Here is a 25,053-nt window from a genome sequence, read left to right as displayed (position 1 = left end):
CTGCCATGATGAAAACGTGAACGTAATGTGTCCAAACATTTAGCTGTTTGCATGTTTTTGGTCATTTATCTGATTAAAACCTCCAAATGCAGCACAGCCATTTTTAATTATTTTAGTATCTTGTCTGTCTTGTTCCGAGCTGACACTGGCACCAAACAAATCTGTTTATTCCTTTCACATGAATCACATTAGATTTAGGTTTTCAGGGATCTCTGCCCCCTGGTGGTGGAGTTGGAAGGAGAAAACCTACACAAATACACAAGAAGGATGGAGGGAAGCAATCCACAGAGAATTCACCCTGCTCTACCGATCTCACCATCCAAAAGCAGTCCTTCCTCCAAATGAGATGAAGGAAGCGTCTGGAACAAAAGCTGCTGAATTGCCAACAAATTCGGGACTCATACATTGCAACATAAGCCGAAGTAATGGTGTTCCACAGGGAAGTGTTCTAGGTCCTGTTTTCTTTTGATTAGTCACTCTTACTGACAATGTTCGATGTGGATTAGTGCGCTCCTTGTGTTCCATGACAGAGGAGGAAGGAGGCCTTTGATAGCCTATAAATACAATACCTGTGTGTAGCTCTGGTAATTTTCCCATCAGGAGTTTTTTGTCAAACATTCACAATAACTATGAACTGAGCCCATGCATTAGTAGGGATCCATGCTCATCGGCGTCTCCGAACTACGCTAGGGTGCAGAAAACAGCTAGCTCACTCACAAATAAGGTCCTATAGAGAGAAGCAGTGTTCTCGCAAAACACCAGGCCCGCCGCCCGCCTCTCCTTCAAGTAGCCAGAGCCCAAGTTCCCCTCGAAGACGCTCTTCAGAGGAGGAAGGAGGAGGAGGAGAAGAAGAGAAGAGAGGAGGGCTGAAAAGAGGAAAGTGAAGCCGGCACCACACATTTCAACCACTACCACCACAAACAAATGAGACCACTCAGAAAACATAAACAAACAGTGTTTTCTATGAGACACCATGTGTTTGACCTGCTGGGTCACTGCGTCTCCCCAAAACCCACAGCAAAGACTTTCATGCCATCGATAGATGTGGACCAGAAAACAGGCTGAGAGACAGGAAATCCTGCAGATTCCCATGGAAGTGACTGGACTTCCTGTTCACTCATATACTGCATGTACACAGAGCCACGTGGAAACACGGCCTTTAGAGACATTCTCCTGACAACTGCTGTACCTTAATTTGAATTAAGCATGTTTTACAACATACAGTCACAATAAGTCACAAAAATGGTCTCATTGGTTTGTGGTAAATAAACAAGTAACTGATTCATCAGCTTTTTTCTGAGTAATGCAACATAATCTGAGTAAAAACGGTGCAACGGTGGCTGCACTTGAAGAAGAGAAGAGCAGGACAGAAGGTCAAAAAGTAGAAAAGTATGAGAAGGAAGCGGCGCAGACAAAAATGCACTGATATCCAAGACTGCTGCAAGTTTGGATTTAAATAATAAAAAGCAGGAACTTTGATAGTCCGTGCACACAGTGCATCTCACTTAGCTACACGTCGACCTGTTTCCTCCGTCTGTGACTCACCGGCAGGTTTCTGGCTGAATCCAGGAAGATGACGAGCAGCGCGGACGACAGGCCGTCGTTGGCCTGCCCTCGGTCGGCTTTGATGGTTGCCAGAGCCTGCGAGGGAACAAAAGCATTCTGTGACACCTGGTTTCATTTCACGGGCCCGGCTCCGGGCAGACTTCAGTAGACGCACCCGGTCCAGCTTCTCCGGCGTGGGCAGCACAGACAGCCACTCCAGTCTGAGGTGCACCTTCCCCGTGCTCACATCGTCCAGTGGAAACCACTGAGGACAAACACAGGGCTGCTGTTAGCGTCAGGCACTGTGAAGATTTTTAATGTTTTTATTTTAACATTTAGATTTTATTTTATTTTTTATTTTTTTATTTTGATTTTGAAATACTTTAATAATCCCATCAGGGAAATTGCTTAAGGCTGCCCAGCAAAGAGCGCCACACACCAGCGAGTGCCTTGCCCAAGGACACACAACAATGACTAGGGAGGAGTTGGGATCGAACCACCACTGCTGCCCCCTTTTTTAAAAAAATGTAATTTATTTATTTAATTTTATTTATTAATAGTATCATTCTAGTATTTCAGTTTTTATAATATTTTAAAATATTTTTTAAAATAGTTTTTCTCTTTGAAGTTAATAGTTTGATAATTACAGATAATTATCCATTTTTTTTTATTGTGGCTCACAGGCCACATTCTTTGTTGTGCTCCAAAAATCAGCAAAAAAAAATAATTTCTACAATTTAAAATTTTATAAATGTGTTGCCTGTGCACAGATTTGCATTAAAATAATGAATTATTCAAAGATTTAAGTCACAAAACCACACTTCTGATTTTGTTTTTTAGTTTCCTATTTATTTATTGTTTTACTGTAACCTGTTTGTTTTTTACTTTTGTGCAATGTTTTTTATTATCTTATTAATTCATTTTCATGTAGCCCTGTTTGTAATCACTGCTGCATATGGTCATATTGTGAGCAAGATAAGACTCAGATCACCTCATCGACCTTCTGCTCCTTCTGCAACTCGCCAATGTCGATCACCATGCTGCCAACAAGATGAGTGTTTGTTAACATGAATTACACTCATGTCACACTGTTATAATATATATATATAATATAATTATGAAGCCCAGCTCAGCCTCAGAGAGGATGGTACCTTCCCAGGTAGTCGTCTTTATCGGTGTCTTCGTCGAACAGTTCAATCACCAGATTCTGAGGTGCGTGATCGTACACCAGAGCCTGAAAACACAACCACAGCCACATCGAAACATTAACACAAGGACTACAGACGCTGTGATTTATAAACTGCTGCATGAAAACAAGGACACAATCAACGAGCCGATGAACAAACTGAAACTCAGCTCACCTCGTACACCTCGTTCCATTTGGGGTTGAGCGTGTCGTGGATGACTTTGCTCTGGAAGAGCTGCGTCCCGACCTGGATGACTCCATACGGGTCCGACTTGCCTTTGATCAGCCCTCCCATGAACTTGTCCTTCCCCAGCACGTCCTGAGCCTCGATGAAGTGGATCCTCAGGACGCCCTGAGCATAAGGGGACAGGGAGGAGAGTGAGGAGTGGACATGGGAAAAGTTTTCATGAGCCAAATTCTGGGTGAAACCTGACAGATATACTGTAGACCATAACACAGCTGCATTTAAATAAATAAACAATGTATGTACAAAACACTGAGAACTAAAACCTGAGCAGTCAAAACAAACAACTGAACTCTTTAGTTACTCAGAGTGGACACTGATATGACCCGTCTTCAGGGGGAACCGGCTTAGCAGTAACCTGCCGATGTGCTGCTGCCAGCTGTGTGGAGCTGTGGCTGCAACTCTGCTCTAGTCTGATTATCCTCATCGTTTCACACTGTCAGTCAAAACATGGATGGACAAGTTCAAGTAAAATGAGTTTGAGAGTGTGTGTGTGTGTGTTACCTTTGGTATAGGGAAGCGGAGCTGGGCCAGCTGGGCGTCTCCCACCAGAGGGATGGTGATGCGGTTGGGCAGCACCAGGTAGCTGCAGATGATGTCCTGGATGATGTTGTCACTCAAACCACTGAGAACAAACAAACAAATAAATAAATAGTCAGCAGTGTTAATTTTGTTGACGAATCATTTTCGTCATAGTTTTCGTTAACGACCTTTTTTTGCTGATAAAAACGAGACGATAACTAAATAAACGCACGGTGCCAAAAACGAAGACGAAATGTACTGACACTTTCGTCAACGAATAAAAACGAGACGAAATTATTGATGGAGACGAGATCCAATCAGAGCAAATTTTGTTTGTGGAAAGGGAGGGACGAATCAGGAGACGGCGGCAGAGAGCCAATCAGAAGTGATCTCTCTGCGTAAGGACGTTACCCCGCGATGCTGGAAGAAGGCGTCCTCATGCATGGTCACACAACACAGGAGAAGAACAGACACACGGACACGTTTGATGTCAAGACAATCAAGACGGTTTACAAACCGTGCGGAGCGACTATCAGCGGTAAAAACACAACAAACCTGAAGCGATATTTGCAGACGAGTCATCTTAACTTCCGTTCAAAGATACACGTGACAAAATCTATAAATGAAGACCCCGCTGCTGATGGTTTTACAGCATGCGACCTGTTTCTAAGCTGTCACTGAAGTGTTTTGCTGTAGTTATGGAGGATTCATGAAGAAGGTCATGACTGAACAGTGTATTCAGGGAGAGCAGCTCACTGTTCACTGCTGTTTACTTCGAAATCTGGCCGACTCTCACTGAGTTTGAAAATCTCCTACCCTACCTTTAAACATTTGCATGAATTGGTGCATTAATAAGTTGCAAAACAAAGTGTCAAAGCAACCATAACATTTCAGTTCATCCTTACATCCAAATGAATGTTTGCACATTTTTTTTTAGCTTTGACCTCTCATAGTCATTTATTAATATTGATCATATGTTCAGAAAAATCCTGAAATATAAAGTATGAGGTGTAACAATCAGCCTCATGTCTCTGAGTAGATGCCTGGGATGCATTTTGATGAGGCGCCTTTGATATTTCACCTCTTCTCCACTAGATGGCAGCAGCACCTCGCTTTAAAGCAGCTTTACAACCAGATCAAACCCCTGGAGGAGCAGCTTCTGTGTCACTTTTCCTTTCAGACTTCATGTTTCAGCTCACTTAACTAAGTGCATGAGGTGCTGCACCTCTGGCCTGCCTCTCCTAGGATTACAGCCATTTTTCCCATCATGCCTTGAGAAGGAGCCTGTTTTAGGTGTAAATGCTGCTATTCAAGAAGCAGGCAGCTCAGGGTGAGCTCAGGTTTTGGTGCTGTTTCAGGGAAAAAATGCAAATCGTCACTGAGGAAATATGAGTGCCCTCACACACACAGGAAGAAGTGGGTGGGGTTAGCACAGGTCTGTGGCTGATCTCACACACACACACACACACACACACACAGGCGTTTTCCTTCAAACTTGTTGAGCAAGGAAATCTGCATTTCACAGGTCAGAGCTGAAAACAAACAAACAGTCACGCAGAAGAGGGGGTGTCAGCAGGGCGTTCACCACCTTCATTATGCTTCACTTCTTGTTGTGTGTACAAACTCCACAAACATTGGAAAGGCACAATAAAACACAACAAACAGCAGAAGATGCACAAATGAAAAGTTTCCTGTCAGTGATCGGGACGCAGCTACTGCTGCACATGTGTGATTTCACCCCAAAGTCTGTTAAATTATCAGGAGCCACAGAGGAAATAAAGGACACTTACTTGACACCCGGAATGTCCAACATGTTAGTGAGTCCCGTCCAATTGATGTCCAGCAGCTGAAAGACAAAAAAAAACGATAAAGAGACTTCCTGCAACTAATGTAAAAAGGGGAATAAGACTGAATTAAAATATGAGATATGTACAAATGACTGGTCAGGATTTGTCAGATAAACTGTTTATACATATTCATATTAATTTGTAGACATATAGACTAAACAGGGTGGATTAATACTTTAGTAGGAGGTATGAAAACAAAAATAAAATAATTACATTAAATTAAATTATCAGCTCAGCTCCTGAGGAGTGGAGCTGATAAATCAATCAACCTGAAAATCAATACCCTGGGGGAAGATCGAGTTAAGGGTTCTGTAATCAGGAAGTGCGTCTGTGGAAATGACATTAAATTAACAAACAATCAGCCTCTTGACTCTTACTGATTGATGTTATTACAACTGATTGACCCCCCCCCCCCCCAACACTGTGGGTGCAAATGAAGATCATAGAAGTAAAATCAGGAAGTAAATAAACTCCACTTCAAAGCGCTGATCGGCTCACATTGATCAGCCTGGACATCATGAACAGACGAGGAGGAGCTGTGTGTGTGTTTGCCGATGATGAAACCCGACACATCGAGTTCACAAAAAGCCGTGTTCACAGGATCCTGGCGCTCGCAGCGGCTTCTGCTTAACCTGGTTTTCTAACCCAGATCTGAGGCTGTAGGCACGAAGTGAAGGAGGCCACTGCTCTAATCAACGCCTGCAGTCTGTGTGCTCCTGGGATCATTGTGTGTCCTGCACCTCTATGAAAACAGGTGAAACAGGCTTATACTGGTGATTTTCTTACATTGCAATAATCCCAGTGGCCCTTTTTTTGGTACAGAGGGTTAACCAGGCTGAGTCAGCGCTCGCATATCTGACACACCCTGGTGTGAGTAAGAATACACCGTACACTGACAGAGTTCCACGAAGACCACATGCTGGTGTAACACGCCTCAGCTGTCTTAGTATTCAAACAGGTCCTGTTAGCATGAGTAGCAGCTGAGGCAGGGGCTGCTTCTCTCAGTGTACGGAGGCAGAGGCTTCCTCCCAGGATGATTTGATTTTCAGGGAGTAAACTAATCAATCAAACGCTAACCATGCAGAGAGGTTAACAGCACCCAGCTGACAATAACACTGTAAAAGGAAGCAGGGGTTGGGAGGTGAGGTTAATAAGCTGAATTACATGGTGTTGGCTCATTCTGATGGTATGAGACGCACAGATGTCAGCGCATGTGAGAGACGAGTGTGTGTCCAGACAGCGAAACACTCAAAAAACTAAAGAGCAAAACAAAAAAATTAAATCTGCGAAACGTGAAAACTCTGAGCCTCCACCTTCTCTGTTTAGAAATGTTACATGACTTCCTGTGGCCTAGTTAGCGCTCTACATGTCTACACACTGTGGTGGACCACAACAAGGCTCTGCCAGGCCTGTGCCAGTAAGAGGCGGTGAGAAGGAACAGCTGAACACAGGAGTCAATAATGTTGAAAGGTAGAGAAAAACTCGGCTGTTAGTCGGATTCAGCGTAATCTAATCTAATCTAATCTAATCTAATCTAATCTGACATCTGAGGAAAACAAAAGCAGCAGCTGGTTAACACTCAGTCATACCAGCAGTTAACTTCCTGATGTGCCACGCTGTCAGAGCACAGAATGCGTTCGCCTGCAGCTAGTCAGCCTGTCGCAACACAGAGAGGAGCAGCTCCAGACATCCAACTTCAGCAGATCTGAGGGCACAAGATCCTGGTACCTTCTGTTTGCTGTTTTTGTCAAGTAATTGATGAACCTCAGCCCAGTAAAGCCAGGGGTTGGTTATTCTGGAGAGCAAAGCAGCTTCACAGAGCAAAGGGACAGCCTCACATATATCCAGGGAGAAAACACCTCACAGTGTCATAAATGTTTAGACAAAACAAGGGTTAGCACTCAAGGCAGCATGGAGGTAGCAAGTAGAGAGCATGCAGTGAGGAAGGGAGGGAGGCGTGTTATTGGAAATGGACGCCAGCCAAGGCAGCCATCTTTACAGCCCCTCCGGGGTCGCCGAGGCAGCAGCCCAGATCTCACTCTCCTCCACCTCCGCCAGCTCATCCAGGGGAAGGCAGAGGTGTTCCCAGGACAGCCAAAGGAATCCCTCCTGTGTGTCCTGGGCCTCGTCCCTGTTGGACATGTTTAGAATGTCTCATCAAGGAGACAGCCTGCATCACTGCGGACGCTGGACTGATCCACCTGTCATTTTCCTGCTGCACTTATTCACCAGGTGTGAACAAGACCTCATGATATTTGAATTTGTCCACTGGAGGCAGCAACTAGTCCCAAACCAGGAGTGGACAAATGACTAAAACCACCAACCCCGGGGCACCTGGTGGAGTGGTTGCCTTGGGTTCCATTCCCCCCTTTCTCTCAACTCATTGCTCTTTGGCTTTGCCAAGCTCTGTCAAACGAAAAACCGAAGAATCCCCAAAAAACTTTAAAAATCACACAGACAGCTCGGGGTAAAACTGCTGACAGGAACAGTGGTGACATCACTTCCTTCGTTTCTGAACCCCACCCAGATGCAGCAGATAGAACCCCACAGACGAGTCAGCAACAACATCTCTGCACACAAATAAAGTGTCACAATCGTCAGTAGGTGCCGTGACCTGCCATGTTTGATAAAAAGATAAAGATGTCTGCTTTTATATTTTATATTTGTGTTCGATGGCCGTTCTTTTTCGCTTGGCGCACCTATCAACGCCTGAATCTGGAGGATAATCTGTGCTGAAGTGCAGGAAGGAAGACAGCAGTCAGAGAGAAGAAGGAATGCACTGATAACAGGACCGGAGCTGCAGCTGGTAAAACACAAATTACACACGCAAGAAGTCACCGCGCTGTTCTCAGTTTTTAAAAAAAGAAAATCTGACAAATCCAAAGCTGTACTGTGAATATGGGATCATTCATGATTCATGAGGAGGCCTGAGGTCAAAGGTCAAAGCTACTCACAGGTTTCTTGAGGAAAAAGATGGACACGGCTCCGATCAGAGGCATGTCGCCCAGCAGAGGCTCCATCACCACCCGCATCACTCCATGAAGCTGCACAGGAAGACAAACAACATTCAGTACGTTTATATGTGTGGACCTTAGATGGTCTGCAGGAGGCCGACTGCTGGGACCAGAGTGTGACGATCATAAAGAAGCCGGTGTGCCTTAATCTTTAAACAAAACTGCAACTTTAATCATGTAAAAATCAACTTTTTCTGTCAATTAAAGATCTAAAAACAAGCAACCATTTAAACATTTAGTAACATTTGATTAAAAATCAATAATTATCTGATACTCATCAAATGTGAAGTATGTGCTGTAATCTGTATATAAGAGGCCTGATGTCACCCAGAGGTGTTTGAGGAGCTTGTTTTAAGTCCATGTGGGGGGCTCCAACCGTCGCCGTGTTGGCAGCACCACTGATTTTACAGGTAAAAGGTGGAGCAGAGGTGGATGTGGAGGACACACTCAGTTCGCTGGTTTCCCCTCACAGCTCTGCATCACTGAGGATGCAGCGGCTGCAGTGACTCAAAGCTCAGATATGCAGACCGCCTGTCTGCAGCACCAAATTAGGTTGTGGTTCAGTCTGAGTAATCAAACACTGACGCTGTGCTCATTGGATGGAAGATGGAAGATAGCCTTTGTGTTTACAGTTCCTGCAGCTCAGTCCAGCCTGACGGAGGATGAGCAGCACATGAAGTTCGTATTTAAAGAAGAAGAAGAAACTGGCAGCCAACAAGGAGGGAAAAAAACACGTGTCTGTGTCTTCAGCCGCGTCATAAAAAAAGCAGCTATAAAACCTGAGCGACACACTGAAGCCAAATATTGACTCCAGGTTTCTCTCAGTAAATCTTCTCCTCACTTTCTCTGCTCTCTGAACAGCAAACATGGCCTGATGTGGAGCCGGCAGCTGAGTGGATGACGTCTCCAGTATCAGTCCTGTGTCAACACGTTACGTAAAAGCGTGGCTGCAGGGGTCATGGCTGCATGTGGTCGAAGAAACGCTGATAAATCTCACAACTGTGAAGACACGACTGACTTTTTTCAACAGAGCGACAGTTTGTGGGACTTTAGAGGATTTCTTTTTTACACTTTCAAAATATTTCGTTATTCATTTTAAATTGTCCTAAAACGTACAAATCGATTGTTTTCAATCACTTGTTTCTAAATTCTATGGTTTTATATTTACAGCTGTTATTTAGTCACCTGAAGTCATCAGTTGAGGAACTGAGTTGCATATTGTCTTACATTGCACACACTAAATAATCTGCCAAAACACATAAACAAATTGTAAAGTATAAAGAGCTCTAGTTTTGAAGGTGTAATTTGGGGCTTAGTGCCCTGACCTCAGATCACATGCATCACATCTTTTCCATTTCTAAACAGTCTGAAAAAAATGTAAACTGCCTGATGACTCATTCATTTACTTGTGAGAAGTGGTTTCTGGAATTAAAGTACACAGTCAATGGAACACTGGCTCTACCTGTATGCTTTTAATTCCAGCCCTGCAGTAGTACTTCTTGATGTCCACATCGATCTCTGTGTTCGCAACAAAACTGAAGGAAAAGAAAAGACAAAGGCAGAGGGAGGGTTAACGATGACCACACGGCGGCACGAGAGGAAGCATTCATCTGTTTTACAGATCTTTGTAGACAAATATCATCATCCCGCAGTGTTTATGTTTTGTATAGGCTGGATTTAAGTCTTCAATCATAAAAAATAAATGTAATAAACAAACTAAACCGTTTCCAGTGTGTGTGAGTGTGTGGGAGGTTCACCTGATCTGCAGGTCCATGATAACCTGCCTCTTGTCCACATTTTCTGTGTAAACTTTCACCCCGTTCACTCTCAGCGGCTGCAGAAACATGAGAACATACAATTCTACAATGATCTACTGTGTATGTCCAGTCCTTAGCTTCACTCTCTGCTGCACACCAACTGTAGCAGCAGCTAAAACACTTGCTGATTTTCCATCGTGATTTTTCAACTTTATGACACACATGGTGCATTCAGGGACCACCGGAAAGCTGAGCATCTGATGACTATTTCTGTTTCTTTCTACAATGACCAGTCTCATTTGAACACTTTAACACCTTCAGCTCTTGTATGTTTGTGTTCAACAGCTACGAAGGGAACTAAAGTACAAACACACTGATGTAAGAAAAGACTCAGACTGTGAGCAGCTTCAGGACATGAACTCCAAATATTTTCCACTAATACTAAACATGTCTCTTCAGGCCCACATGTGGAAAGCCGGAGCGCTTGTAGCTACGATCATGCTCCAGGGCTTCTTTGTGCACATCCTCTCCTCACCTTGTCGCCCATGTCGATCTTGGTGAAGCAGAAGGAGCCGAGATGAGGGTTGGCGCCCTTCACGGCCGGCTCGATGGTCTCTCTGAACAGCTTGTCCACAAACTGGCAGATGAACGGCCACAGCTGCTTCACCGTCTGCAGGAGGGGAGGAGAATCAGACACATACATCACATCCAGATCATCACAGCCTCCGCCAGGCCTCAATGACGTGGCACGTTCATGAAGAGCTCCCGCTGCAGAGGGCGGTTTTGGACCAATATCGATCACCTGTCAATCACTTACAGATACATTATGGGAATGAAGCAGACCTTTGTGTTGTTGCCCTTTAGGTCAGGTTTTCTGAACTCATAAACAACCACAGACATGCAACCAAAAGTAAATGGACACCATGTGCAGCTTGTGAAGGTGGAAACCATCAGATCTGCAGTTTGGATGATTGATTGACTGTGATTATATCAATCCATGAACTTGCCTGTCCTGATTCCGGGGCCATCATCACCTTTCATCAGACTTTACAATTGCCTAATGGGCAGGACAGGGAACTAGAAACACACTGTCCATATACTTTTGTCCACATAGTGTATGAAAGCTAAGCATCACTGTGTCACGCCTACATATTAAAAAGCCATTTCTCCTGGATGTGTTTGTCCATTAACCTTTTCCTGGAAGTACCTGTAAACATTTACAGTAAGTGTTTCTCTGCCTCTCTCGGGAGCTGAAGCACTGGGTCAGGGTCTTTCTGAGCTCCAGATTCAGGTCCTATTTATACCCCCTACCTGTCTGCCTCTCGCTAACGGCCTAGATGATGTAGAGCAGTGTGCAGGTGGGGGTGGATGAAGACACAGTGAGTGTTCGTACCTTATTCAGCCACTCCACTCTCTCCACGTCTGGATAATGGACCTGGAATAAAAGACAGAGAGGCTGGAGTTAGAAACACAGGCAGAGCTCCAGGTCAACAACTGTGAGGTCAACATTACGACCCTTAATGTTTCATTAAGGTGCACACAGTAGAAACTGACAATAACTACAACTTAAACAAGTATTGATACAGCTTTATGATCAATTCAGAGGCTACATTATAACTATTATACTACATTATAACTATTATACTGAGGTCCATCCCGCTCATATCAATAACCTGCAGCAAGCTCAGTTCACCATGGTTGAAAAACGTCTCTTCCAGGAATCAAACATACTCTGTAAAGCCGTATTACTCCATCTCATTGCACAGTCATCCCTTTTGTTATTGCTGAGGCACAGATTTTATGGCAGCAACACACTGTCACTGTAGTGACAACACAGATGTGAGGACAACAAAGTGAGTGGCGCTCCCAAAGTTTCGGCCATCTGTATTTTCATTGCACGGTTTGAATACGCACATTTGTACATTAGAAAGTTAAATGAGTCCTTGAGAACTGACAGTCATTCCTGGAACAGAGAGCCACTGACTCACTCACTGCCTCCCACAGAGTCACGCTGTCACGGCTGGATTCAGTGATTTACTATGGTCTAAATGTCGGACGGCTCACGGAGGAGTTCTCTGTGAGCTGTTTGACTACCTGAGATGATCACCTCCCCGAGATGATCACCTCCCCATGCTGAGACAGACTGACATGGTGTCAGCCCAGCAGCATTAAAGCTGCTGCTGAGGACCTGTCTATGACACACTGATTGCATAATACATGCATGGAGACACCTGAGGCTGATGGACAGGACTGAGAGCTGGTGAACACAAGGCTGTACTGAGCTTTCAGTTCTCAGACTCTGCTCATATGTTCTAAGTGTGCTTCCTTATTTTGGGGCTTTGCCTTCATGTAAATAAAGAGACCAAAGTCCTTCACAGTGAATAATTAAAAGGTCCACAGCAGACAGATGACCTGATGTCATCTCACTGTGAGGATCGAACATCTAGCCACCCCAGACATCCTCGTTCTCTCGTCTGGTCTCTGTGGGTTTGAGCGGGATGTCCGGTTGGCAGTACCAACAGACCCAGGCTTCCTCTGGACACATGTGCACGGACACACAACGAATCTGAGAAACAAAGCACGTGACACAGACTAGAATGAACAAAAGACATCTGAGATGGCGTGCAGGTATGCTGGTGAATGATAAAATGTATCAAAGGTTGCAAAGGTTGTTGCATGTATGTAATAACTGGAATGATTGCCCCATTACTCTTTAAGTCTGCAAACTATTAGCACAACACACAGATAGGGTTTGTTTTACTCATGGGAGAACCACCATGACACTGACAGCCCGCTGTGTGTGTGTGTGTGTGTGTCTTCTCTCTCACACATGCATGTGGCCTACAGCGACACATGACGCCACCCAGGAAACCCACGCTGTACGCTCCACGTGCACACAGTCCTACACACAAACACACATCACATGGTGTTTCCTGAGGACTTAAATTCCAGCGTCTATTTCTGTGACACTGTCTAAGTCTGTGTAATGTAACGATGCTGTTTCCCACCAATCAATCTAACACTAGAGGAGGTCAAACCCCCCAGCAGCTCCACACCTTTAGTCATGATGTCACAGACGGTATCATCATTTCGTCCAGTCGAGGTCTGGAGAGGAATGCTGACAAACATGTAAATGAAACACAAATAAATCGCCGGCTAGTTGACTTGAGGTTAAGCTAAGGCGGAGCTGCTCCAGATTTAATATTCTTGCTTTATTCTCCGACTTGTCCTGATGCTTCCAAGACAACAAGTAGGCAGAGAGAAGAAAGAGTGACTCATCATGGCCATTACAACCAGCCGCAGCAGGAGCACAAGTTTCTTCCCTTTTAAGGGTCAACAACAGAGGAAAGAAAGTCTCAACAAACTGCTTCTGAGCAAATCCACCAGCAGCCATCATGAGGACTGCAGTGAAAGACAAAGCTGCGGACAGAGATACCATATGTCTGCATTTTTTATTCAGAGTGAAAAGGAAACATTCATTTCCTCAACAAACTGTGAACATCTCTCAACAGCCAGCGATCCCGAGAATGACGCCGCGCTGCACCAATCAATCACTGGAATACAGTTACATCAGGTTAGCTTGACCCACACAGCAGAGAGGAGTAGGAGCCGGCAGCAGCACACATGCTAATGTTTGGGTGCAGTATGAGTATTTAGGCTATTTAAAGTCAAGATGCAGATCAGTGTGCACTGTAAACTGTGTCGAAAGCATCAAATATTCACCATCAGAATCTGACCGAGCCTGTGTCCATACTGGGGTTAATTCAAGAAGTGATTATGGCTGTGCCATGTGTGTCAATGCCTGCATCTCTCTCTCTGTTACTGAAGTGTTACACAGACCCTACTGCTACAGCGGTTACACCACTTTAAAATGGAGGCACAATTACAACAGTGGCGCAGTGGTATAGCAGGGTTGTCTAGTAACCGGAAGGTTGGTGGTTCGATCCCAACTCCTCCCTAGTCACTGTTGTGTGTTCTTGGGCAAGACACTTCACCCTAGCCTGAGGTGTGCCTTGCTAGTCATTGTATGACACTGCTTGGCAGCAGCCGTAAAGAATTTCTGGGATTAATACAGTATCTAAAAAAAAAAATAAAAAATAAAAAAAAAAATTAAACATCTGCAAGTGCTGGTGGACCCACAAAACAACAAAACAACCACATTTTATTTGGAGCCTAATGAGATGAAATTGTCTTTTTTAACAATGTTCTGGACCAGACCTGATCAGAGGCTGTCAAGAGGTTCAGTGCTTTGCTTTTGCACACATGTGGGTGTGTGTGTGTGTGTGTGTGTGTGTCTGCATCAAACGAGTGAGATTCCTGGTCATACTGGGCGACAGCTGTTTGGAAATCCTACACCTCCTCTCCAGCCACACCCACCCCAACACAAAGCCTGTGTGTGTGAGAATCATTTACTCTGCTGTCTTCCTACATGCATGCTCTGTCTGACGAGCTGCTTCTGATGGGAAAACAGTGATAACACGATGATAACAACAAGGAAACATGCTCAGTCAGCTTCCCTTCAAACTGCAGACGGTGCTGAAAGGTGCAGAAACAAGAAACCTGCATGACGAGACGGTCTGACGTCTATATTTAGCTGGAGAGGCAGGCTGTCGATGAAGAGGGCAGACTGTACCATTAACTGGGTCCTACTGTGAGTTACAGAGGCACTGACTTTTAATGGAACAAAAATCACTACACTAATGTACGACAACCCAAACATCGCTGACCGTATCCTCCTGATCAATAAGCATTGATATAAATTATGAATTATGTTTTAGTCCTCGTTGAAAGTTGTGTTTTCACCGTGAAGCATGTGACAGGCCAACATTTCCCTCAGGGCAGTAGAGTAGTTTGAATGCATTTAAATGGAAACTAGGCGGCTCCCAACCCAGAAGGAACATCGATCACACAAACCCTCCAAATTATTATGAGCTAGAAACATGTGACACTGGGGTGTGTGTGTTCTGTGTTCGGCTCAGGACGTGCACGCACATCAAGTAACACAGGGAGGTATTTTCCCCACAGGTAGAGACGAGTGGTGCCAGCTCTGTGACTCTTTCACTGAATCTGGTCATTCTTACCAATCAGCCATACATCTTATGCTGATCTATGGTATCTCAGGAAAAAAGTATAAAAACCTCAACAACATAAACCAAAACCGTGACCTGAACATTCCCCCCGATAATAAATATTTGAAGTATTTTGAAGCAGTAGAAGGACCTGAAGCTTCTCAAGGGGACACACTGACAGACTTCTACAATGGAAATCTGAATGGTGTTTTGTGTGAAGCATTAGACAGATTTAAATCATGTCAATGCTCCTGATCAGGGGTCAGATAATCAATATTAAATGAGTCAGACTGGTTATATTTGAAGAAGATGTATTCTAGCTAAACATGCACAGACTGCAGTCACCTGCACATCTTAACTTTTTTATTGCTTTCACTGCTAACAGAGCTGCTAAGCTGGTGACAACAACGTCTCTGAGTGTCTGATGAGTGTCTGACAACAGCGAGGGTGAAGAAACATCTCAATATCAAAATCAAAATCAATAACAAACTGAATCGAACGAACGCTGCGAGCATGACAGAGCAGCCGAGGCCTTTCTGTTCCTCCACATTGTTTCTATTGTCGGCTGCACAGCGGAGCGGAGCAGAGCTCCACCCTTTGGCACTTCAAAGAGCAGGGAATCCCCACCCATGCCATGTCATACGAGTCCATGCAGATGAAGAGTGGGAGGGACAGAAACACGTACACTCAAGCAACTTTCCAACAAACTGTTCCAACAAACATTTATCTGTGGAGGAGAAAGGTCTAGCAAGACGTCTCTCAGCACTACCAAACAAAAACAACTACGATTCATGAGGAGAACTCTTCAATAGTTGGAAACATGTCACATTCTGAAACTGGAGTGAAAACATATTGTGGCATATTGGCTTAAAAATGGATGGCGTCCATCTTAATTTACAGTCTAAAACATGTACACTCCTAATCCTAACAACAGCTGTGTCATCCATCCAATGTGTGAGCATGTAAACAAACAGGATCATAACACAGCTCAGCCCTCCTTCACAGGTCAGAGGATATGCAAACATTATTACCAGGTGATGCAAAAACCTCTCGCTGTGGCTCCATAATGACCTCATTCACAGTCGGATCAGACACTTCACACCTCTGCCCCAGTGACCTCAGCTATCACAAGCTGCTGTCTATACATTACATTAAATTAAACTTTTTTCAATAACTTTAGCATTTTCAGGCCTGCCAAATGCTTTATTTATTAGTAATAAAGATTATTTTTATAGCACCTTTAAAAAAAGGTTTTACCAAAGAACAGGACACAACAACACAGGTTGGAAAACACAAATACTGGAAGACATTCACTGTAAAGGCAGCTAAGAAAGAATCCAGTATACAAATCAATCCCAGTAATGGAAGAAATACAACACCACAAAATAAAAACTATCTATAAAGAGGTTTGAAGAAGTGATTTGATAGAAGACACTGGTTTTGTGAGGCTCATCTCTTCAGGCCGGTTGTTTCAGAGTCAATAAGAGATACTCGGCAGTATATGACTGGTTTTAGGTGGATGGAGCCAATTTCTGTGATTTAAAAAGAAAATTGATTAAATGATGTCATGCTTTACTAATCACATTAAGAGCTTGACATGTTGCAGGCAGCATTATTCCTCACAAACTTTGTGATTTTCCAGCTCATGTGGATCAAAGGATTATAGAGCCACCGAGTAATCAGGGATGGATGTTAGAGGGCAGAGGCTGCTGCAGCAAAACTCCGGCTGAAGCAGCTGCTACTAAAAGCACAGTGACAGTTCGACGCTAACAGACAGGAGGAGAACAACATAGGAGAACGTGGAATACATTTTGGGTACTCAAATCATGAGTTGACAAAATAACCCTGACACAGTGGAAGCATGTTTTTTTCAGTGTGTGAGGGAGCTGTGCAGCGTCGGCTCCTCTTCCAGACCTGTACCATCACCTCAGGCATTCTTGGCCTGCTAACTATGAGCTGCTGCCCACACTGCCTATCAGGCCTCATTCCAATGGCAAGAGGAGAAAACGAGCTCGCCGCCAAAACCTCCATTTCAGGGATGATCAGGTTTACTGATGCAGAAGTGGTTCAACTGACAGAGTGTATGCATGTTTAGCTACTTTGAATGAAGGGCTAATAAACCAGTAATACATTTTTGGGGTGTAAACCAGTGGTCCCCAACCACCGGGCCGGGGACCGGTACCGGTCCGTGGGTCATTTGGTACCGGGCCGCACAGAAAGACTGAGCAAAACAGATATTATTCATTATCTGAGTCTGACAGCTGTTTCATTTATAAATCGATCAGATTCATCCGCCTGTGCCTTTAAGCACCTGCCCAGACGCTGGTCTCCGTCACGTGATATGGCCCCAAAATTAAGCCCACAAGCAAAAATAAATAAAAAAAAAAAAAAATTTGGAGAGCTTCTTCAGAAAGGGGAAAAGACCTAATGAGACAGAAGAAGAGGAGCCTACCCCTTCAAAGAAAAAGAAACCTGCATTTAAAAGACTATATCAGGAGTCCTATTTAAAATACGGATTTATTGCAACAGGTGATTCTCACACACCAAGTCCGCTCTGAGTGATGTGGCGACAGACTCGCAAATGAGGCAACAAAGCCTTCAAAACTGCGAGACCGAGCACCCTGCATTAAAAGACAAGCCATGGAGTTTTTTGAAAGAAGAAAACGTGAACAAGAAGGACAGAAGCAGTTAATGACGGCCAAAACAAAATGACGGAGTGGACTGGACATAAGAAACACACTTGGTGTCATTGTCTCCCATTATCCCCAGATGGGACCGCCTCATTGCTGAGAAAGCTCAAAGGCTCAAAGAGTAAGTTGTCTGTTTATGCACTTTGTTTTTATTTTTTATTTTTTTCTGTGCCGGTCCGTGAAAGTGTTGTTTTACATGATACCGGTCCATGGTGCAAAAAAGGTTGGGGACCGCTGGTGTAAACGATCAATAGAGAAATATTTGGATGAGTGCTTAATAGATTTCTTCAATACATCTTATCGGTCATTACCAGGGGCTGGTAAGTGACTAAATGGCACTTACAGCTGGTCGGTGCACCCCTACAGTAAAGCCTAGGCCTTCATCGACCATAGGTGTTGCCTGTATAGATGTCACAAGCACACAGGTGGGCTGGGTTGTGTCAGGGACAGACAGCATTAGCTAGACGGTAAAAATCTGTAATTTCACATTGGAAAATACAAGTGAAATAACAACAAGTAGAAAAGGACTGCACTGTGAGGAAACGATTTGCTGGTGTCACAGCCTTGTCAGCCATTCATCAGTGTTGGGAAGTAGGGTTTTTCAATCTGCTTGCATCATTCCATCAATCAGCGACTGAAGATATATTGTCACTAAATGATCAAAAGGTGGGAATCTAGAAATAATGAATGATTTATGAATAGGTTGTTTTGTTTTGTTTTGTTTTTTGCACCGTTACAAACTGGGTTACTGCCACCGGCTGTGCTGTTTCTCCAAGAAACTACTGCACAAAGAACACGCACTTGTTGGCTTCTAAACGTCAGCTTAGTCACACTTTATGTGGACTCCATCAACAATCATCCAACCCCACTGGGAAGGAAAGAATGAACTGTGTCATACACAGACTTTGAAGGATGTAGCCCCAGAGTAATCCTTTAACTGTTGACTGATCATCTGACAGTTACAAAGTCTCATCAGCATATCTGGCAAAGATAGAGGCAGGGTTTCATTCTGTTTCAGTGCCAAAACAAGCAGGTGATTAATCGATTGACCTATCAGAAGGAAAAGAAAACCTTTCTGTTAGTGGGCTGATTGGTTTCTGGTCTGCTGCTCGGACAAATTAAAAACGGAAAGCTGATCTAATTTTCAATAACAACACTGAGTTATTTCTGTGCAGAGGTTTGGTGACTGACTGCTTGGCTCACTGTGAGTCTCTAATCATTTGGGGTCAGTGTGACAGAGGTGAAGAAGACAAAGATAACTCTGCTTTAAGGACAGGGACTGACAGTGTCTCTTAGGGGGCAAAGTTCACCGGTGATTGGGTGTAGCTATCATCTTTTAACATCCTGCAACAGGCACGCTCAGCAAGGCTGGTTCACGTGCATCGATCACAGCCCCTCTCCACATGCTGTCATTGCTCAGCAGCCTTCCTCTCAGAGGTCTGTGTATTCATGGATGTGTTGATGTGGCGCTCTGCGATGGGCTGGGCTGGGCTCTCTGTGTTTGGGTCTGGCTGGCGTGCTGCCACCCACTCAGCCTCTTACAGTGCCTCCTCTGGCATCATCATCATCGATAACAGAGAATGTGACGGCAGACTGGGAGCCTCTTGGAGTTTCTCTGTAAATCTCCCAGGCATTGGGAGGAGAGGATGAGTGAAGCAGCGTGCAGAGGGGAGACGTTACATAAAAGGCTTTCAAGTAGAAAAACAGCAGTCTCAGCTTCCGTTTGTAGATTTTGTTTCTGGAAATAATAATAATAAAAATAACTGAACTGTAATCTCTGATGAGGAATTTGGAGAAAAACAACATGTCACGTGTGCTGAGAAACTCAGTGCTCACATGAACTAAAGCAAATATGCTTTCCTAGTTAACCAGTTTTGACTTTGCATAGTGAGGCAATAACAAACTGTGCACACAGAGACCTACATGTAAGCTTACAGCGGAGACTGCAGCTACCCAAGCAAGTAACCTTAATCCTGGACAGCTGCCAACAATCAATGTGCCTGGACCCCTAATATCTGAATAAGGTAACAATAACCCCTTCAGACAGCAAGCGTATTGCATGTTAGCTCTAACTTCATCTGGCCACTCAATGTTTCCATTTCCAGCTGTTGGTGACAGTTCATCCACTCATTTTTCACCCTGCTTTGTTTTAACCCCGCCTAAACCAGCTGTCAATGCGTGAGAGGCAGGGTACACTATGGCCAATTTAGTGTCCCCAGTTATTAACCTAACATGCACGTCTCTGGAGCGTGGGAGGAAGCCAGAGAACCCAGGAAGAATGTTCCACCCACAGGACGAACGAGCACAGCAGCAGACCAGCAGGCCCAGACCAGGAAGCTTCTTCTCGTGAGGCTGCTAACGGCTGCACCACCATGGCTGCTGTCTGACAGATGAGAATCGCTGTGTATTGTGGTCATAGGTAATAATCGCATTTCAAGCAGTGTTTACAAAAACTGAAACGGTTTCTGCAGAGGGTTTACCTTCATTGTTTTTCCACATGAATATGCAAATTTATGCTAAACTGCAGGATTTAGAAGAACAGAAACTCGGACAAATCCACCTCTCCAGGCTTAAAGCTGTGTGATTGTTGCTGGACTGAACAGTTATATCATGAAGAGGTGTGTGTCTGCTAAACATCAAGTAAAACCAAAAAAATGTGCTCAGAACAGTCAAATATTCCACAGTCCGACAACATACTAAGATGTTATTGTGATTCTGAGAAGGATCAGGATTGTGTAAATACATCCCCTGTTGGTCTAACATGTTTCATAAAAACAGAAACAGGTCAGACGTCGAGCATTTGAGAAAAAAAGGCCTCTCCTGCTCTGAAAAAGCTTTTAGGTAAACTGCGCTCTCACACATCTTTGCTCAATGCATTAGGGCTGCTTCTCTCCTGTGTGTGCACGCCCGTGCATGCTGGCTGCTGTAACTGTGCCTGGCACAGTTTGCTACATATGAATACCACAGAATGGTATCCTCCTTCATCTGACTGCAGGGTGACAGGCAGAGAGAAAGTGGAGAATTAAGGCGGGTTTGATGAATTTCCCTCCCTGTCCGAGGACGCCGGGGGCACATGACTCACCGAGGACTGAAACTCCTTCAGATGGTTTACTGAACAGAAACTAACATTATGAGGAGGGCAGCAGGTTCGACCTTGGAAGCAGCTATTTATGAAACTCCTGTTAGAATCTTAAATGGTGCAGATTATTAAAAACATGTGTGCTCAGCAAAAACACACACTCTGCTCAGGAGTCAGGTCAGGTCAGGTCATGTTTACTCAGGTCCTGTGCCTGCAAAACGTCTGCATAGGGTTGAAACTTTGGCCTTTTTCAGTCAATAAAATCTGAAACGTCCATGTGTGGACACCACATTCTCTATTTGAAGCATTTTTACACTCATACTCATCATTATGCTCACAGTTTCCGGTCTTTCTGGACAACTCATCTGCCAGAAACAGCTCATTTTCTCCTTTGGAAACTGTAACAATCCCTCAGAGAAGCAGACCAGGAAATGTCAGCAGAAAGTCTGACTCCACAGCAGTTACAGCACCTCACATGCAAGCGTCTGGAGACCCTCAGATCCAAACGAGAAAACTACAGACCACTGGATTGATGTGACCGGACACAGAGCGTGAGCTTCCATACAGAGAAGACGGAGCTAATTTCAGTTTAACCCTGCAGAAATATTCTGTGAAGTCACCTTAAAGTTGGTCAGCTGGGAGAATGGGAAGAAAGAAAACAGCATTCATGACGTCACAGGAATGTAATAACAGCGGAGGACTCACCCACGGTGGCAGCTCAGTTGTCGGCACAGTTTGCCTCGTTGCTTTCTCCTCATGATCCAGGAATGCTAAGGCACGGTTAATCCGGTAGTCCTTGCTGCCATAGTTCCTCCTCCAGTAAAACAGCATGGCCAGTCCGATCAGCACCCAGCTGAAGCTGAACTCAAAGTATCCCAGGACGTAGATGGGAAGGATGATGGCGAACGTCTTGCCGAATTTAATCCACATCTCAGTTATGTCCGTCAGGGACGACTGCTGCTCTTCTTCCAGCTCTTCTGGGCACAGAGGCGGATCAATGGTGGAGCGCGCCGGGCTGCTGGGCGGCGCGATGGGCCCGTTTGCCCTGACACCTGGTCCTGCTGAACCCTCCATCCTGTTGTTGCTCATTTATTTTCTGGAAAGACATTTTTTTACAATGATTTAAAACAGACAATCTGATATTACAGTAAAACAAATGCATCATCGTACAGACTTCGTTCCAATGAATTGTTCTTATTGTCTGTTCCAAAGGTTCCATCTGAGCTGGGAAAGAAGGCTTTTCAATTTGGGCCCCCTCTGCTTGGACTCTTTTGCAAAAGTTGTTAAAACTGAAGGAACTGCCCTCTGTAGATTCTTTTAAAAAGATTTTAAACGACAAGGAAGTTGAAACATTGAGTTGTAACTGCTTCACCTGATCATTCGGCATTTTAAATTTGCTAGCATCTGTTTTATGTGCTGTATTTATATATTTCATAATCTGTAAGCTTTATTTTGATGTTTTATCTGAGTGTTTTATATTGAGCTGCTGCCTATCTTGGCCAGGACACTCTCTCTTGTGAAAGAGATTTTTAATCTCAATGAGTCTCTCTCCTGGTAAACTAAAGGTTAAATAAAAATAAATATATATATGCATCATGGTTCGAGGGATAAGTCTCATTTATCAGATTTTTCACTCCTTTTTTACACTTTCCTGTGCGGCATGGGCACAGACCTTCCAGGGCCCTTCATGTCCTACCAGGGCCCTTCATGTCCTACCAGGGCCCTTCATGTCCTACCAGGGCCCTTCATGTGGCATGAAGCAGCTTCATGTAATAAACAATACTGAGTCATATGAAACATAAAATAAGGATCAAATATGAAGTGAAACCCATAAAACTTGTTTACATTGTTTATAAATCCAAAAAGTCTGGCTCTGTGGTCATTTACCTTCAGCAAGTAGTCAGAGTCTGCCTTAAATGCCCTGAGCTGTGCCTGTCCCAGTCTGCAGACTGTCTGCAGACTGTCTGCACACAGCCTGCGGGCTGGACTCACTCCTGTGTCTCCTTCTGTCTGGGCAGGTCCTCATTCAAAGCTCCTTTGCAAAAAAGTCCACGTTTTAAGTAGTGCGTTTGTAAGGACGCTGCGCGTTTAAAAGAACATCACTGAATACACAACGGGACACATTTACAGCAGCTGTTTAGTCCGGCCTGCTTTAAATACACCTACACACATCCCTTAGTTTGTAATTCAACTTTAAAAGTGAGCCCTCCAAACCCTGCGCCGCCATGAATCACCGCCAAGACAAGTGTGGAGCGTGGATGAAAGGTCGGGATTTAGTGCTAAACGTGTCCGTTTACGTGGCTGTGTGTGCGCCGTACGGAGGAGGACTGGATCCTGGAGCCGAGGTCCACTCACATTCTGGGTTTCAGAGCGTTAAACTTAGCCGTTGAGCAAAGCGACTCTTAAATGTGGGATTTCTTGAACGGAGTCTGTCGTGACGCCACAAAGTGACACGTATCGGGGCTAGGACTTGTTCACTGCGCCAACCAAAACACCACCGAAGAAACAACTTCTTCTTCTTCTGCGCCTAAAAACACGCACCGAGAAACGAACACTCACCTGTTTCCGCCCGCCACATTCGCTGTTCCCTGAAAAATAAAGAACCGTTCACTCTGCCGGGCTGCTCCGCTGCATGCCGACCAGCTGAACTCTCTCAGTCCTCCTTCCTGCTCAGCACATCCCCACGGACAGGGCGACTAGTCCGCCTCAGTAAGCCCGCAGGAAGCTGTCATCGCGGGAAGCGCTTCAGCCTCCGACAGGGAGGGAGCTTCAAACCTCCAACACGACAGCGGGCCTGGGCGCCATCTGGCGGTCGCTGACGGTGTGTAGAAAACAGACTATTGATGCCAATATTTTACAGTTTCTGGACATCTAAATACATTTTATTTCATGCAGATCGTATTTAATGTAGAATGAATAACAAATACCAAAAAAAATTAAAAAAAACAAATGACTTAAACAGCATTTTACATGTCCAAGCTTTAGGGCTAACAGTTCAGCTAATGTACTTTTTTAGCTTCAAGTTATTTCCTATTCCTGTTTTTGTCTCTTATTTGACTCACATTTTGGTTTAACATACAAAATAATATGATAAGTGATACACCTGATTTTTCACTAATCAGAAATATGAACTATTTTACCAGCAGCACACTGCATTTTGAGCTAACACCCAAGCTAACAGTCTTTGTTATCTGTCAGTCTATATAAATGTTGCTTTTACTTAGGCCTGGTCTGAAGTATATACAGTAGACATAAGTCAAAAATATGGGTTTAAAAGTTGTATTTTAAATGATGCTCATATTTCTAACCTAAACACCTGGTTTTAAATATTAGGTTTCTCGCAGCTGGTTTCCCCATTCTAGGTTTGACAGCTGGAAAAAGGAGGGCTTGTGTGGATGAAAGTTGTAGTAAGTAGTGTTTCCTTTGTTTTTACAGTTTTTTCTGATTGCTTAAGCACATTTCTGTAACTATTGGCTATTTGTGCAAAACTCTACACACAAATAAAAAAACCTTACACCAAATCAGCAAAACATTGTAGATCTTTTGCAAAAGCTAATACATCTTGCTTAACTCTTCAAACCTTTGTAAAAATGGTATTTTTGTACCACACAGTTAACACAAACCATCATATTACTAAGCACACAATGTGCCAACTACACACTGATGGTATTAACTGAAAACACATCTGGCTTTTGCTTTCTCTGTGCACAAGGTCTGTCCATGTGAGGTCAAACTTTTGTCATAAATAGTTCTATAAACACAGGGATTCAAATTTCAAGTATGAATGTTTATTCACACACATCAAAACACACACAAGAAAACATACAATTTCACTGAAAGAGAGAGAGAGAGAGAGAAAATCAGTCTCATTGTCTCTCTGGGTCTGGCCACAGAATTTCATCAACATCACATGCAATGTCTTCTAGTCCAAGGCACCGGGGAACATGTCTCCTGGAGTGCCGTATCCAGGCCTGACATGATGCCTGGTCCATATCCTCGCCTGCCTCCTTCCAGATGCTGGATGTCTAGCAATTCTATGGAGTAACAGTTTCAGTTTTACATGTACAGTATTGATGTTTTTCTCATTAGAGTATGGTACA

At 44.1% G+C, this 25,053-nt stretch overlaps 1 protein-coding gene across 2 annotated transcripts in view; it reads right to left on the bottom strand.

Moving 5' to 3' along the window:
- Positions 1 to 23,657, bottom strand: part of esyt2a (extended synaptotagmin-like protein 2a) — a 30,117-nt gene extending 6,460 nt beyond the window's left edge. Inside the window, exons 1-15 of one of the 2 annotated variants that reach the window (XM_028427000.1) lie at positions 23,513 to 23,657; positions 21,659 to 22,049; positions 11,509 to 11,550; positions 10,651 to 10,785; positions 10,116 to 10,192; positions 9,821 to 9,893; positions 8,299 to 8,388; positions 5,288 to 5,343; positions 3,480 to 3,600; positions 2,907 to 3,083; positions 2,697 to 2,779; positions 2,537 to 2,585; positions 1,721 to 1,810; positions 1,546 to 1,641; positions 718 to 819 (exon numbers count right to left, since the gene is read on the bottom strand). In XM_028427000.1, the coding sequence (XP_028282801.1) occupies positions 718 to 819; positions 1,546 to 1,641; positions 1,721 to 1,810; positions 2,537 to 2,585; positions 2,697 to 2,779; positions 2,907 to 3,083; positions 3,480 to 3,600; positions 5,288 to 5,343; positions 8,299 to 8,388; positions 9,821 to 9,893; positions 10,116 to 10,192; positions 10,651 to 10,785; positions 11,509 to 11,550; positions 21,659 to 22,042 (1,575 nt within the window). In that variant the 5' untranslated portion in view covers positions 22,043 to 22,049; positions 23,513 to 23,657. The remainder of the gene's footprint in view (positions 1 to 717; positions 820 to 1,545; positions 1,642 to 1,720; positions 1,811 to 2,536; positions 2,586 to 2,696; positions 2,780 to 2,906; positions 3,084 to 3,479; positions 3,601 to 5,287; positions 5,344 to 8,298; positions 8,389 to 9,820; positions 9,894 to 10,115; positions 10,193 to 10,650; positions 10,786 to 11,508; positions 11,551 to 21,658; positions 22,050 to 23,512) is intronic. The other variant, XM_028427001.1, reaches the window with a different exon arrangement.
- Between the last annotated feature and the right edge of the window lie 1,396 nt (positions 23,658 to 25,053).

The sequence above is a fragment of the Parambassis ranga genome, chromosome 17 (assembly GCF_900634625.1).
Source record: "Parambassis ranga chromosome 17, fParRan2.1, whole genome shotgun sequence".
Taxonomy (NCBI): domain Eukaryota; kingdom Metazoa; phylum Chordata; class Actinopteri; family Ambassidae; genus Parambassis; species Parambassis ranga.
The sequence above is the reverse complement of the archived record's forward strand: the minus strand, read 5'-3'. Positions and strand labels throughout refer to the sequence as shown.